Raw genomic sequence first — 16,285 nt, 5'->3', positions numbered from 1 at the left:
TGACAGTTATTGTTGGATTTTCCTTTAATTTGTCACCTGTCAGTGTGTTTCAAAATAAAATCAGATCATGGGTGCGTTTTAAGAAGCAGAGACATGTCACACTCAAACCTTAGCATACCTGTCAATTAACAGTTCAGTAAGCTGCAATGCTGAGACAGTTTTGACCTAAATGCAGTGATGGGAATCACGGCTACTTTTTCAGAAACGAGTAATCAATTCCCCATAACGCCCTTACCGTTACTTGACTCAAGAAGTCCCATCACAAAATAATACACCTGTTAAAGTGCATGTTATACCTGTACAAATATTTTCAGTACATCAACTAGTGGGAAAAAAGCCGTTTTATCTTGACATATTTGCATGTTATAGAAAAATAGGACAATTGTTACTTTTCTAAATGTAGAAATTCAGTTACTTCAGTTACTTTTGGTGGGAAACTAACTTATAGCCTAACTTATTGCTTTTTTAAAGCAACGTGCCCAACACTGCCTAAATGTGCAGCAATAAGTTAAAACAATGAAGGTTCCCTTCGTTTATTGGTGTCGGTTTGACACAGTGGGCGGTGTGGAGGAGTCGTATTCCGATATTTTCTATTTTACACTTGAAACAGAAGAGGCCATTCATTCATTCCCACAGCGGAGTCCACTGTTTTGTTTCTGTATCGGTGGTGACCTCCATTCCGGATTGACCAATCACACGAATGTAGGTTACACTCGCACATGCGCAGAAGCGACAGAGTAATTTGTTGATGCCCCTGCTTTAGTAGTATTCATTTAAATCGTTGCTATTTCAAAGCCAAAATTGTACTCGGCTCATGGGTTTTTATTTGCATTGGTAGCACAGTTAACCAGCACGTTATCTATATGAAGGGCTGATGGAAGACACAAGGGATCTGGTGAGTGAATTTGAACCATTTTAGGGCCCCGAGCCTCCCGACTACAGAGGATTTGCTGAGGCTAGCGCTCCTCCTTTGTTGTTATCTGTTTATCGTAGCTAGCAAGTGGTGCAGCCAGCGTTAAATATTACAAGGCTTTCCAAAAAACAGTAAGAATAAAACCAACATACACTTATTTTTTGTCTGCATGTGTGTAGCTGTAAGCGTGCAGCGCAAATTCAAAGCGTGGCTCGCTTTTGTGAATTTAAACTGGAAAAACGGGTTTCCGCTAGCTCTCCGTGCTAATGCTAGTTAGCTTCGGGAGCTATTTTCCAATAAGGCCGCCCCGTATTTTAGCTTATACATTAGTTAGCTTTTCTCTTTTGCATATCTTAGACTTTGCCGAGAATGTCTTTGTTGGCCGGTGCATTGTTTTTTCTCCCGGCATCCTTGCTGGCTAAACGTAAATTGTTAGCGTAGCCAGTTAGCATGTCACCTGTGATGCTCAAAGGAGGAAGTAAACAGGTTGTGACAACAGTGAATATTTCAGCACTGTTCCGCATTCTGTGCGCTTCGCGGCTGCAGTTTGATTAACTTTGGGCTTTCGTAACAATTTTTAAAGTAATTTCGACCTGGCTTCCACAGCCAGCTTCTCAGGTCAGATTCTACAGCAGATAACTATTTAAAGATACATAATATATTACTAGAATTGTGCTCATGAGGATGTTGTGACTACTAAATGTCAATGATTAACTGCTTGATTAACTATACATTATTTAATTCATGTTAATTTTACATGCAGCTGTTGAAATAGTATTTTAAAATAAAATTAATATTAAAATAACACTGGTACCTGATTCACAAATGCAATCGTATGCTTTCCAAATAGTAACTTTGCGCCTCAGACACTATAAGATATTTTAAGGTGTTTCTTTAACTTCTTTTTCTTTTCTTTTTTTTTTTTTTTTAAAGTATATTGTTTGGGGATTTTTGCCTTTAATTGATAGTATAGTTGAGAGAGACAGGAAATGGGGAGGCAGAGAGAGGGGGAATGACATGCAGCAAAGGGTCACCAGATTCAGGATTCGAACCGGGGCCGGCTGCAGCGAGGACTGTAGCCTCCTATTTTGTAGACAATTACTCCAGAATGTGATATTGTCAGTGAAGTGACCGTGTTAATTGCGTTCAGAGTTGAGAGCAATCAGTTCATTCAGATGTCATTCTCTCAATGCCCCAAGGCTGAACGCACACCGCGTTCAGAGCGTAAGCGGAGAGATTCGTTCGGGATGTTTGACGGCTACGACAGCTGCAGTGAGGAGTCAACCAGCAGCTCCAGCTCAGAGGACAGTGAGGATGAAGTGGTGCCCTCCATCCCCGCCAGCCTACCCATCATCAAGAACAATGGTCAAGTCTACACCTACCCCGACGGGAAGGCCGGAATGGGTCAGTTGGCAGTGCATGGAAAAAATGTTTGGAATTTATAGTTTTTGTGGATGTCTGGGATATAATCCTCTGTGAGAAGAGTTTTCCACCATGTATTAGTCGTGATGATTTTAATAGACTCTGCTGACGCTGTGGACTTTTCTTCACAGCCACCTGTGAGATGTGTGGGATGGTCGGTGTACGAGATGCTTTTTACTCCAAGACCAAGCGCTTCTGCAGTGTCTCATGTTCAAGGAGCTATTCGTCAAATTCCAAAAAAGCTAGCATCTTGGCAAGACTCCAGGTAAATGCAACACAATCCTGCTCTAACAGATACAGTCAAGATAAAATATAAAATTACACAAATGTTGATTTTTGCTTTAATTTTATAAGGGCAAACCACCAACGAAAAAGGCTAAAGTCTTACAGAAACAACCTCTTATGGCAAAATTGGCAGCTTACGCCCAGTACCAAGCAAGTCAACAGAACCAGGCGAAATCAAAAGCTGGTATGTTACCAAAGGGCAGTGGTGATGGTCAGTGGGGTAACAGTGCAGCCGTGTTTAGACACTCTCCAGCTTTACACTGCTCTTGTTTCCGACAGTGGTCCCTGCAGAGAGCTTCGATTGGGGTCGGTATGTCTGTAGCAATAACACAGTCGGAGCTCCAGTCAGCTGTTTCAAGCACGTAAGTAAAAAAAACAAAAAGTGAATAGAATCTTTAGAATCGAGCTGTTGCTTCCTTAACGTATAACTTGGCTGCTTCCTTTGTGCTTTAGGTCCCGATGGGGTTATGCTGGGGAGACATAGAGGAAGGTGTTAGGATTGAAGTGCTCAACTCCGATACCAACCTCTCCACTAAAGTATACTGGATCGCAGAAATCGTTAAGCTAGCAGGTGAGACCATTTCTACAAGTTCACTATCAAATTTCTAGGTTTTTTTTTTAATGCTCATTCCTCTGAATAACTGTTAATACTGTGATGCTTATTCCAGCCATATCAGCTACTCCACCCACCCACACATATTTTTCAAGCATGATATGCCACAAGCTGTGATAGTGTTCATACTACTAGTAGTATTCCTGTGTCTAAAGCGCAAACCCCAGTTAAAAATGTGAAGGTTACCATTTGCAAGGTAAAACTACACACAAATACAGTACATGAATATGTTGCCTTTTGATTTATTTTATGCCACTGACAAAGAAAAAAAAAATCATCTTAGGATCCACATCTTTGCTTGTTTTGGATCTTTCACCCTTAGGGTAGATGGTTTAAATTTTAGACACGCAAACTCTCCATTACTCTTAAGGCCTTGTGTTCATGTTGGCTTAAAAGTTGAACCACAGATATTCATTCTCATCACACCCACCACTTAATGTGTTGTGAAAGTCTGGCAGAGACAATGAAATGTTTCCAGTTTGAGGAATTGAAACTCACCAGTGTCTTAAACGCCCTGCAGGGTTCAAGGCTCTCCTGAGGTATGAGGGTTTTGACAACGACACCAGTAAGGACTTCTGGTGTAATCTCTGCATCCCCGAGGTGCACCCAGTAGGATGGTGTGCGTCAAGTGGGAAACCCCTCGTACCTCCAAAAAGTGAGCCTTGGATTGCTTTTTTTTTTACAGTCTTATCCTGTTATTCCTAGATTGATTTATAATAATTGTTGCTGTTATCTTTGTCGTCTCTCCCTACAGGCATACAGCATAAATATACAAACTGGAAAGCCTTTCTTGTAAAGCGTCTCACTGGAGCTAAAACACTGCCACCTGACTTTAATGCCAAGGTGAGAGAAACAAACAGTGTAGTAGCTTTAGCAACTGCTTATACTCATTATACTAATTTAACTCAGTGTTATAAAAAAAAAAAGAATGTGGTGTATATGAAACAAAATATAATGGCCTACAAAAAATTAACATGCCAACAGAAATATGCCTCAACTCAGTTTTATTTTTTTTTAAAGAAAAAAAGCTGACGTTTTTGATCAACATACCGTAGGTTCACCATAGACATGTTGGGTTACAGCAAATTGTAGCTAAGCTATGTAGTTCAACTACATGGAGTTTAAGAGAGTTGTTTTGAGGCAAATGCGGAGACTACTTGCCAAGAAACTGCCCCTGATGGGAACGCGCATCAGCAATTTTGTATGAATTTACCTCTAAAACAACTCTGTCTCATAACGTTCCGTTATTATCTCATAGCGTGGTGAATGTGCAGGTCACAACTTGTCCACAAGAGCGTTTTGGAGTTGTTGGATTGTGTATTTGATGAGTTTGATGAGGGAAACCAAGAAATTCCATGAGCCTCCGTAGCGTAGCTCTGAGCAGCTCGCGGCTCTGCTTGCACCGACAATTAAAGGCAAAGAACCTACTTCTAATACTATATGGATTATGGCAATTTGCCAAAATGTTGAACTATCCCTTTAAGTCTCCCCAACACTGGAAACAAACACCATACCTCAGTTTATTCGTTGTCACTGTGAAACTCCTGTCAGAAGCCACAACGTGTCCCCGGTTTGTATCCCGCGTCGGGCGGACCTTTCCTGTCATTCCCCCTCTCTCTGCCTTCCCCTTTCCTGTCTATCTCACTCTCACACAAAAAAAAAGAAAAGAAGCCACAACGTTTCCTGGGTTTGCCGTTGTCACATCCATGTGTAATATGTCACCGTAGGTACATGAGAACATGCAGTTCCCCTTTAAGAAGCTGATGCGGGTAGAGGTGGTGGACAAGAACTACCTGTGCAGGACGCGGGTGGCTCTGGTGGAGCAGGTGATCGGAGGTCGCCTCAGGCTGGTCTATGAGGAGAGCCAGGACGGGTCGGACGACTTCTGGTGCCACATGTACAGCCCTCTGATCCATAATATAGGCTGGTCGCGCAGCATCGGACACCGCTTCAAACGATCCGGTGAGTGGTGCATGTGACGGCCCTAACAAAGACAAATAAATCAAATGTAGATACAGATATATACATTGCATTTGAAAATAATTGATCTACGTTACTTCTGTAACTTTGTGATGTCACGGCGCTCAGCCTCGACCCAAGCCACACCCACCTGGACCCATTGTCCAGCCCTGTTATTACCCCACAGTAAAAAACAGTCGGTCCCAGATCTCCAGAGAGAAGCCTGAGAGTAGAGGTGTGAAATAAGGTGATTTGTGGTTCTTCAAAATATCAATATAGCTCCTCCTGGATCAACACTTCACACAGGAGAAGTGTGAGAAGTGGAACTGGTACGGACACACACAAGGGCATCATATTTAATGTTTTGTGGAAAAAATCCCGTTGCCTCCATCAGCAGTGAAATCATCAGTAAATGTCAGCGAGCCAGCTCCATTGGCAGACGCACAAGCCCAAGCCCAAACGCAGCCGCCATGTTTGACAGATGAGGTCGTACATTATGGAGCTGCTCCATTTTGTTTCTCTCCCCACACTTTCTGATTTTGATAGAGATAGGTTTTTGTTTCATACCTTCAGCTTTGTTCCAGACCTCTGCAGGCCTCATCTTGTATGTTTTTGCAAACTGCAACCTGGTGTTGTTGAGCTTTGCATCTTGTGCTGAATCTTTTGAGGTTGGGCTCTTGATTTTTTTTGACTAGATCTTTCTCGGCTTGCTGTAAAGCTTTTTCTTTTTTTCTGCAACAGCTTTTATTGATCTTTCCGTGAAACCAACCATTCATTGGTTTACAGCATGTGTTGAAAATAAAAGTGTTTGCAAAAATAGGGTAGCTGCATCATTCACAATGAATTTTCTTCTCTGCAATTGATTTTCTTTTAATCTACAATTCTCTACCTCCTCTGTCAGATTCTTTACCATGGGATCTGTCTGATTTTGTTTATTTTACAAAGCACCCAACTGTTAATTGTGACAAATTAACTATCTTCTGTATCTCTGACTTGCTTTCTTTTAAAACCCTATGATCATACATGATTATATTATTGATATGATTATTATGATTTCATTCACTTGCATGGTCACCTTTTTACTCCTCATATTGACAGACCTCTTCCATATAAATGGCATGGTCACCTTTTTACTCCTCAGATTGACAGACCTCTTCCATATAAATGGCAGATACAAATCACCATCACTGCTGGTTTGATGTTTTAAACAAACTCTAGATGTGGAAAAAGCTCAACTCTTTTCAAACAAATGATTTGACATGATAGAAATGTAGAATATCACTTAAAAAATGTACATGGACGTATTACTTGACCATTATTTTAATATTCCATAAATTCCATTCCATAATCCTTCCATAAAGCTGGAGGAATTCTTTTTAAAACTGGCCAAAATCATTGGTGTGTAAAAGGAGCGGGGGAACTGATGCTGTCCTTACATGACGACTGCACATCAGTGCTGTGCCTAGAGGGTACACTGTCACAGATAAACAGGGGAGACCTAATGACAGCATCATTTTAAAAGTAATCCACTAGTTCTTTGACTGGTTTAAAAGCCAGATGTTGTCTGCCGTGCGCATGACCTGATGAAATGCTGCTGTATCTGTTCATGAAAATGACTTCATGCTCTGAGAGAATCAAATAATGACTTTCTTTTCTTAAGCAATCTATGTACCCTGAAGCCCAGCTCAACCTCAGCTCCAACTGTCAGTGGTTTATCCTTCCTTAATAATAATTCACTGCACATGGAACTTTTTTTTGCGTATATTGCTGTAATATCTCTGGCATGATAAGTAGTTTTGATCCGTCAATATTTTTTTCCCCAGATATTACAAAGAGAATGGACGGACAAGTTGATGCTCCTCCTCAGCTCTTCCAGAAGGTAACACACAATATAACACTTACTTTCTCTATTTCTGTCCCTACAGCTGTGGATTGAACTGATTGTTATTGTAGCTGCCATTTGATTTTTATTCTCAGATGCAGGTAAGGCTTTGAGGTATGGTAGCAAATAAGGGACATAAAGATCTCAATATTAAAAGCAATTAAAAATATTCTTATTGTGAAATTTAAATGCTAATGTTGAAATTAAATATAGCAAAATTTATAGTGAAGGTAATCCTTCCATCTATTTCTAGACTTTGTCTTCGGTGATGGTTTATCAGCTATTACTTAATTTTGGTTGATGTGGAAACACTAGAATATCGAAAATTTGGTGTTTGAAGTCTGTTCTGTGTGTCTGTTTCTCAGGTGAAAGATGTGGACCAGAGTGGGGACTGGTTCAGAGAAGGGATGAAGATAGAAGCCATTGACCCCCTCAACCTCTCAGCTATATGTGTAGCCACTGTAAGAAAGGTCAGTGTGAACCGGAGGCTGCCTGTTAAGTTCAAGAAGGATCTGTTGTTGTTTGAAAACGACCCATCACTCAGCTGCTCCAGTCTGACCCCAGCTGTTCTGTGCTGCTCAGGTGTTGGCAGATGGGTACCTCATGATTGGGATCGACGGTTCAGAGGCAGTGGATGGATCAGACTGGTTCTGCTACCACGGCACCTCCCCCTCCATCTATCCTGTCGGATTCTGTGAAATCAACAACATTGAACTTACACCCCCTAGAGGTACCATACTCATATCTCCACAAATTAAAATAGGCACTGGCTCCCATTAACAACACAGCAGGGCCTCCGTGTTGTAAAATACTATACATTTCCAGGTGGAGTTTTTGGTTAGAAGCATTCTTTACAGAATCTCCTGTGTATGTGTATGGTTTATTAATGTACTGGTCTCAATGCTAACTTTCCCCAGGGTACACAAAACTACCATTTAAATGGTTTGACTACCTCAGAGAAACAGGATCAATTGCTGCTCCTGTCAAGCTATTCAACAAGGTGAGTTTTTATGATGGCTTCCTCACCATATTTTGATGTTCCGTAAAATTCTGAATATAAATCGTACTGGCATATAAGTCACTATCGTTATATTTTTGAGGGTCTCAAACTGGGAAAACAACGTTTTCTGCTATCTGTTAATAAAAACATTATACAAGTTATTCCACAAGTCCACAACATGAAGTTTCTGTGCTGCAGTGTTGCTCTTTTTTGTTATTTAAAAAAACAAAAGAGATCGCAAGGTCATTTGAACAATATACATTTAGCGCGGTACAGTGCATTCAGTGTTCCAGCACGACCTGTGAGGAGGGCCCGACTGACAGAGATGAGGGATGGTGAAATGCTGTTGAAAAAAACCTTTAAAAATATTATTTGGTGGACCCTAACGAGTCTTGTTAACCTAGTGGGAAACACTATTCCGCCCATGTAGTTCTATGCGACTACAGTAGGCATTAGCGTTTACACTCGTGTTTAACGTGGTCACAATGCGTCCCTGACCATCTCCGGAGGTGGTTTAGCCGATCGGATCACAAGCCATCCTCAATGCGTCTTCGCTGCGTTTACACTTGTACTTTCAAGTGGTCAAACACTGTCTAAAACGCATGTTAATGCCAGGTGTAAACAAAATAGGCGGGGGAAAGTGCGATTTATACACCAAATTTTACCGTAAATAACTTGTGATTAAGGATTCTTCAGTGCTTCATTGACTGTATTATTTTATTTTTTACTACCTCACATCTTTAGGAGGTTCCCAATCACGGTTTCCGACAAGGCATGAAGCTGGAGGCCGTTGACCTGATGGAGCCGCGGCTGGTGTGTGTCGCCACGGTGACGAGGATTGTGCACCGGCTACTGAGGATCCACTTTGACGGCTGGGAGGACGAATACGACCAGTGGGTGGACTGCGAGTCGCCTGACCTGTACCCCGTGGGCTGGTGTCAGCTGACAGGCTACCAGCTCCAACCGCCCGCTTCACAGAGTAAGAACAAGATCCGGTTCAGCTCCACAAACACTGACGCATCCTCCACTGACACCACGAGGCCACCATGTCTACTTTACATTTCAGTTACAGACATTACATGAACATAATGTACAGCTGCTTTCACACCTAACCTGTTTTGATTAAATGAGGCTCTGGTGTGGTTGCCTTAACCTGACCAAGACCACTTGAAAAGTAGCTGCATTTTGTTGTAGGACATTTCTGTATTTTTTTTTATAGAACTTTTTATTCAAACATTTTAGTCATTTTACAGAACATTTCCTGATATATGGCTTCATATTATAAATGAGTGACAGGCCGTATAGCGATATAAGTTACAATTAAAATGGTCTTGTATTGTATATTGTATTATTTAAAATGAATAGTTAAATGAATAAATAACAAATTAAAATAGTAGTAATATTAATAAATAAAGAAAAAAAGAAGAAAAAATGGGGAAAATTTCAAATAGGAATTAAATAATAAGATTAAAAGTAAATTGATTAAATAAATAAATAAATAAATTAGTTAATTAAATATTAGAAATAAAATATAATGTAATAAAACACACATTTATCCATACATAAACACACATGCATACCACACATACACTTATAGTTTAAGATAAGTAGGTAAATACGATTAATGCATAAAGATAAAGTATAAATGTTTGTTTTTTTAGCATGAATTCAACTACAAGTAAACTGCTTTATTAAAAGCCTCAGCTCAGGATTGGGAGAAAAAGTAACCAAGACAAATATAGTTAGAACTGTAAGTAGTGAGTTATAAGACGCAGTGTACTTCGGCATTTCAGTGAGTGAGTCCATTAAAAGGTGTGTTACTGTGATCTATCCATGGTATGGCAGTACAGGCACTTTGATGCTCCCTGACAGTCATTACTCATACTGAATGATGCATTTGATTTTCCATCTCACAGCCCTGTCCTCTCTATAAGAGCTCCTTGTTATACCAGGGGACATAGATATACACTTAAGAACCATTAAAGTGCTGAATGATGTACTGTCACTCAGCAGAATGTGATCCCACACAAATGCAGGATGACAGTCTGTGTGTGTAACTTCAGATCCACTCACACTAACAGTGTTCTTTTACATCACACATTTTCTTCTTGACTTTTTTTCCTGATATTGAATAGGATCGTTTTTGCCACTTCCAACCTGTACTGCAAACATTGTAATTACAATGTCATTATTATGTTATTTTAACCTTTATCAGTCTGATACCTCAGCTAAGGATATCTGCTGATACCGAGTAAACTCTGTTAAAAGTGAAAGTGAAACTCATAGGATGATTACTTTTTTATGTGATCTACACAAGGCCAAGGTGTTATTAAAAATGAGTTATTGACATAATGAAATCCTGATTATCTGTTATCAGGTACACTTTATGATTAAATGAGTGTTGTGCAATAAGAGTGAAATTGACTGACCTACTTTGTAAAGATCCTTTTGTACAAGTCCTGTGCTCTTTATATGGTACAATTTGTTGTCTTGCACATCGCTTTTAAACTTCTCTATACCTCACTGTTCACTAGTATCCCATAGTATCCTGTCTTATGGCTGTGTTTCAGGCAACAGAGACATGCCTCAGTCTGTGCCCAAGCAGAAGAAGAAGGCGCAGCAGTACAAAGGCCAAAAGAAAAGTGAGTAAACCTTCCTGCTGTGTTGATCGCCTCCTCTCCACTCCTTCCTTCGCCTTCTCCTTTTCCTGTCTCTCTCTCTCTCACCGTCACTGGCTACACTTGTGGTGGAAACTCTGCTGCTCTGTCGTTGGCCACTTGTTCGGTGTGTCAGGGATATTTTTCACTGGACCACTTGAGTCTCATTGCCGGATGCTTGAAAAGATGAAAGCAGTGACTCCCTTCTGAGTGGGATAGTTATGAACACACTTGGGACTCAGAGTGTTTGAGACACTTGAGGTGTTTTGAGAAGGAAAGGCCTGGTGTCGCACCCTTTATAGCTCCAGAGTTTTAGATGACAAAAGCAGATGCTAAATCTTAATTGTACACTGTGTGCTGAACACCATCGAAGGCAGTTTTTATATGGAAGTCTTTGGTTGTCAATATTAAAACTTAATGCACATGATGTGTGATATTATATGTTATGTGTTTGAAATTCTTCGAACACTTTGGGTTTTAATTTTGTCATACCTCATTCCAATTCAATTATTTAATAATGTATTGTAAATATTGGCCGCCACAGTCTTCCATACATTCCACAGTTTCTATAGCTGTGCTCTTGGTGCATCTGCTTACTGGGGTCGAGCAGTGTGAGTACAGCTGACCAGGGGCTTATTCAGATGGGCATATCCACTGTCAACTGTTTGAGGTGAAATTGAAGTTTGAAAAAGAAGAAAAAAAAATTCCAACTTAACTCTAACCTTTTTGACTTTCCTTCCTAATTCACAATCTGAACATTGAGACCACACTCCAGATGAATTGAACCCCTGTCTGTGTGTAATAAGCCCCTGGTAGCTTACCTGAGTCTGGCTTGGTGTTTAGAGAGGAAGATTCCGGTTGGTCGACGGCCCTTCAGTCAGGCAGGCAGGAGGAGGAGCAGCTTCTCTGGGGACGAAGAGCAGAGTCCGCCCCCTTACCCTGCGCAGGGGCCCACTCGGCCCCGGCCCCGAACCCACCTCCACCAAACCCACAAATCAGGTAACGTTGCACTAAAAAGATCCAAAACCAGCACAACACTGAGCCCTCTGAGGCTCCCAGAGGACGTTCTTTAACCCGAGACAGAGGAGTCCTGTGGCGGGCCTCGCTGTGGAGCTGGATGCTGCTGATGCTGCATGTTCTACTGTCAACTCAACTCTGTCTGCACACGTCCATTGTCATTGTTCTCACATGAATATCTCCTCCTGATACTGCTCATGTAATTTGCAGGTAGGGATGTCACGATTATAGATTTTCTTGGTGCAATTATTGTCAGAGAAATAATCTAGATTATTACGATTACTATACATTAAATAAACGTTTACACGTTTACTTTTTCATTTTAATCATATCAGCTGCTGGACGATCTGAATTTCCCTCCGAGGGATTAATAAAGTATTTTCTATTCTAAGATAGTTTTACAGCACTGTGAATGTGTAAAATCAAATAGTCAAAATCTAATTATATTACTAATTATATAAAAAAATATTACACAATACATAAGAGTATATATTAATGTAGGACTAATTATTAATCCTAGGGCAAATGTTTGAAATATTCAAGTAATTAGGCAAGGCAATTTTATTTGTATAGCCCATTTTTACAGTTTGTCATGGCATCATAACAACATCCTCTGCCCTTAGACCCTCACATCGACTGAGGAAAAACTCTAATTAATTAATGCATACACATACCTAAATAACAAAGTGTGTTTTTTTTTTCCTACATATGACGCGCTAACATTTAAATTCCTACTAAGTCAGTGTTACGTTGACATCAACATAATTTAACCCAGTTACTGTGTATTGTACCTTTTTATTTTGGCGTACAAAGCCGGGTGCTTATCCCACAGGTGATAATTCATGTCATATTTTAATGTATCATGTCTGACAGGCTGACGAGCTGTCACCGGCTTAATACGTTTGTTCGGAGGGAATCAGTCTTCCTCTGCTAAACTTTACCACTCGCTCACATCTCTGTCTGCAACTGGCACAGAACGTAAACAAAGTCACACACGCGGTTGTTCCTAACTTTGTTTTCGAAAGACGATATTTAGGAGCCTTTACGATTAAATAATTGTGGCGTTTAATACCGCGATTAATTGTGAAAACAAGTAATCGTGACATCCCTATTTGCAGGAGTTAGTTTTGCCATGACTAGTGAATCGTCTCCACTTTGTAGCAATCAGAAGGCATGTTTGTTTTCATCTGACATGTTTCTTTGAAAGTACAGTAGCCCTCCCGATGCTTGTCATGCATGTGGAGTTAACATTAACGCCCCGGGACTGACAACAAAAGGGCTCACTCTGTTTTTTGACTCCAAAATGCATGAACACGAGTGGCTCATCCGCGCTGCTGTTCTCTCTCTCTTATCTGTCTCTGTCCCGTCTGTAGAGTCTCTCCTGCGGATGAAGGAGGAGACGGCGGAGGTGGACGAGTTTACCTTCTCACAGGGCATCTCCGACCAGGAGAGCAACGGCTCGGGCAGCTACTACATCAAACAGGAGCCCTGAGGTCGCCACGGTCGAGGGGGAGAAAAAAAAAAGAGCAGGACGAAAAAAAGAGCGGGACTGGACACACCTCTGGAAATAAAAACCTCAGCAAAAGGGTCGGGAACGCCGAGGGACGAACTAGCCTCAAATTTACACTCGCAGACCAACACCACGGGCCTTCTCAGCACAGGAGCTGGTGATGAAGAGGAGAAGGGGGGCGGTGAAAATCCTGAAAGGAACATTCCTCTGGACGGTCTTCTAACCTTGTAGCTGTGTGTGCTTGTTAACACCCACCTGATTTTAAGAGGTCGGAGGTCGCACCCCCGGGTCACGGATATTTGGGCATTTTATCTTTCACACCAACCTCGGGGTGACGCAACCGCATCGGCTCTCTCTCTCTTCTCCTGTCGGAACCATCCGAGCAGACCGGTCGTACTTGGATGGTTTAAAAAAACAAAACAAAAACACACAACCCTTTTTCCACAGAAATTGGGGGAGGGGGAGGTCAACATAAGCCCGTCCTGCCTTTGCCACAATCTGGGCCACGCACAGAGACCTGTAGAAACTGTGAGAACCATTTATTGAGCCAGGTCTTTTTCACACACAAACACACACACACTCTCACACACACACACATGCATACATCAAGAGTCACCCACTGAACGGCCTGAGATGAGAGAGGCTGGCAGAAAGAGGAGCAGAGTTGTGTATATTTGGATTATTTTCATAATGCCAGGTGGACTTTTTCTTTGTTCAAAGTACTTGAAGCTTTTTTTTTTCTTTCTTTTTTTTTTTGTAACAATGATGAGTTGTTTTCTGTCTTTATGTACTTATTTTCACATTTACATTTTTGGTGGCTGTGTGGGAAACGTGATGTGCATTGTTTTACAGAGGTGATTATATTTATATAGTATGTGAAGACCTATTCAAAATAGAATTACAGAGTATAGATCAAGGATTGTGGTTTGAAGAGAGATCCTAGTACTATGCTGCTCAGCATTACAGATGTCGTGCTCCTTCCAATATCGGCAAGAAGATTCCCACAGCTGCATTTATTTCTGATTCAAACATTACGCAAGCAAAATATGATTAAAGATCAATAATATTAGCTCTTATAAGTCACAAACTGTGACTTTAAGAAGCCACAACATCTCGGTATGGTTTTCCCTCTCCTCTCTGTGGAGCTCCAGTAACAACAGGTCAGGTCTTCATTAGATAACACATACAGAAATCATCTTGCACATTCCATTGGGCTTTAATGAAAAATGTACAGTCTCTAGATGTTAAATATCCTCAAGCTACATTAAAGTGGGTACTGTGGGGGAAATCTGTTTTCTATTATAACCAGTTTTATGTCCACATTCTGAGCTGTCAACACAACTTAACCTATACAGTCCATCTGATAAACAATAGACTACACAAGGCAGTACGATCTTAAGTCAAACAATCTCATCTAACGTCAGGCAGCTTCGATGGCTTAATGTGGAGCTTTAGGGACCTATCACAGTAACAGAAATCCCTCTGTACCCCTAACAATGTATTAGGAACTGCTGTAGCAAACATTTAGCAAGACAAAAACCCTTGCAGAATGTGTCATTTGTCATTTTAAATTTCCAACGGTCTTGTTGAACAGAAATAATGAAGCTGTGGAGATTGAAAAATGTTTTGTTTTTTTCCTCTTTCATTTAAAAAGAAATCACCTTGATTTTTAAAGACATACTAACAACTTGGCATAGTTTGACTGTAAGCGAGCAGCAGGGTATGTTGTATAAAAGAGAAACCTTACTGGTATGATAGGGCTATTCCCACTGTCCAACTCTACAATAAGTACTTTGACCTTTACAGTTTGGATGTAGCTACTGACAGGGAGGAACCTCAGTCTTATCTGAGGCAGACGGCTCAGTACCCCGCAGAACGTTAGAACGCGGTGGGCGCTGGCAGATGCATGTTGTCTCTCACTGTCGACGGTTGCACTACAGCAGAGTTTCTCACGACAGATAAACAGGTGTTTCTGGTCCACGTCTGTGGACGACTTAGCTCAAGAGTTCCACCTGGAGCTCCTCATTCATATGGAGTCAGGGGCATGCCACCAGAATAATGATTAATTATAATCAGTTGGCAAAAACAATTGGCAAAATTCAATTTGTATTTACATAATTCCATGAAAACAAACAAATAAAAATTAAAATAAAAAAAAGCATTAGCAATTGGGAAGTAATATTTCTAAATCAATAATTGAATATTGAAATTAGATGCCAATTTTTAACCAGACCAACCCACAAACACACATAGAAGAAGCAAAAACAATAACAAAGAGAAATCCAAATAATTTTGCCATTTCATATTAAAACAAGGAAATACAAAAAAATAATAATTAGAAAACTTAAATGTATTTTATAATTAGGTTTTTTGCATCAGTGTGTGGTTTTGATTAAACGCTTACAGCAGGGCACACTCCTGACTCCATACACAGCATTTGTAGCATCAAACCTCGGTGTCTGTCGTTGAAAACGTGAGGGTGGGGCTCATGTTAGGAGAACAGCTGGAACATCTGCCTCGCTCGAAACGGTCACATCAGCAAGCAATCTCGTTTGTCCGGATGGGGAAAGTCGGATATTATATTAGGGTAATATGCAAAACATTAGTCTTTTCTTGGTTTGTTTTTCTATTATTATTGCTTAGGTTGTTCTCATGTCAGAGCCATATGTATGCAAGCTAGTGTATGATTCACCTGAGCCACAGAATAACAGGTTTGTCATTAATAATGATATATGAAAAAAACAAAAACAAATGCACTGCTTTTCCAATAGTCTCTGAGGGCAGCATTCACTTCTGATGACAGGATCTACAGTGGCATAGATACATAGATTCTGTACATACATATATAAATATATATATTCATGACTATGATGGTATGGAGTAACAGAATCCTGATTAGTCGGTGATCCATGCTCGGCCGTGGAGATGACAAGACTCCTTCTCTTTCATTCTTCTTAAGAGCTAGATTTTTTGCAGCTGTTTATCTACTACCTCCTGATGCAAGCCACGTTCAGTGTGTGAAATAGA

At 40.6% G+C, this 16,285-nt stretch overlaps 1 protein-coding gene across 2 annotated transcripts; it reads left to right on the top strand.

Moving 5' to 3' along the window:
• Positions 1-712: 712 nt before the first annotated feature.
• mbtd1 (mbt domain containing 1) lies at positions 713-14,267 on the top strand. 2 transcript variants are annotated; one of them, XM_085762078.1, is made up of 17 exons: positions 713-895; positions 2,113-2,317; positions 2,467-2,600; positions 2,690-2,804; positions 2,900-2,982; positions 3,074-3,191; positions 3,754-3,888; positions 3,988-4,076; positions 4,961-5,195; positions 7,016-7,071; positions 7,440-7,544; positions 7,657-7,804; positions 7,992-8,074; positions 8,819-9,053; positions 10,645-10,716; positions 11,575-11,730; positions 13,122-14,267. In XM_085762078.1, the coding sequence occupies exons 1-17, from the start codon at positions 875-877 to the stop codon at positions 13,238-13,240; spliced, it is 2,109 nt and encodes a 702-aa protein (XP_085618204.1). In that variant the 5' UTR covers positions 713-874; the 3' UTR covers positions 13,241-14,267. The 2 variants fall into 2 exon arrangements, with proteins under 2 accessions (XP_085618204.1, XP_085618205.1); XM_085762079.1 differs by lacking the exon at positions 11,575-11,730.
• The last annotated feature ends 2,018 nt before the right edge of the window (positions 14,268-16,285 follow it).

The sequence above is a fragment of the Trachurus japonicus genome, chromosome 19, assembly GCF_045865225.1.
Source record: "Trachurus japonicus isolate A0001 chromosome 19, Traja_1.0".
Lineage (NCBI taxonomy): Eukaryota > Metazoa > Chordata > Actinopteri > Carangiformes > Carangidae > Trachurus > Trachurus japonicus.
This window is presented reverse-complemented; position numbering and strand designations above follow the sequence as displayed.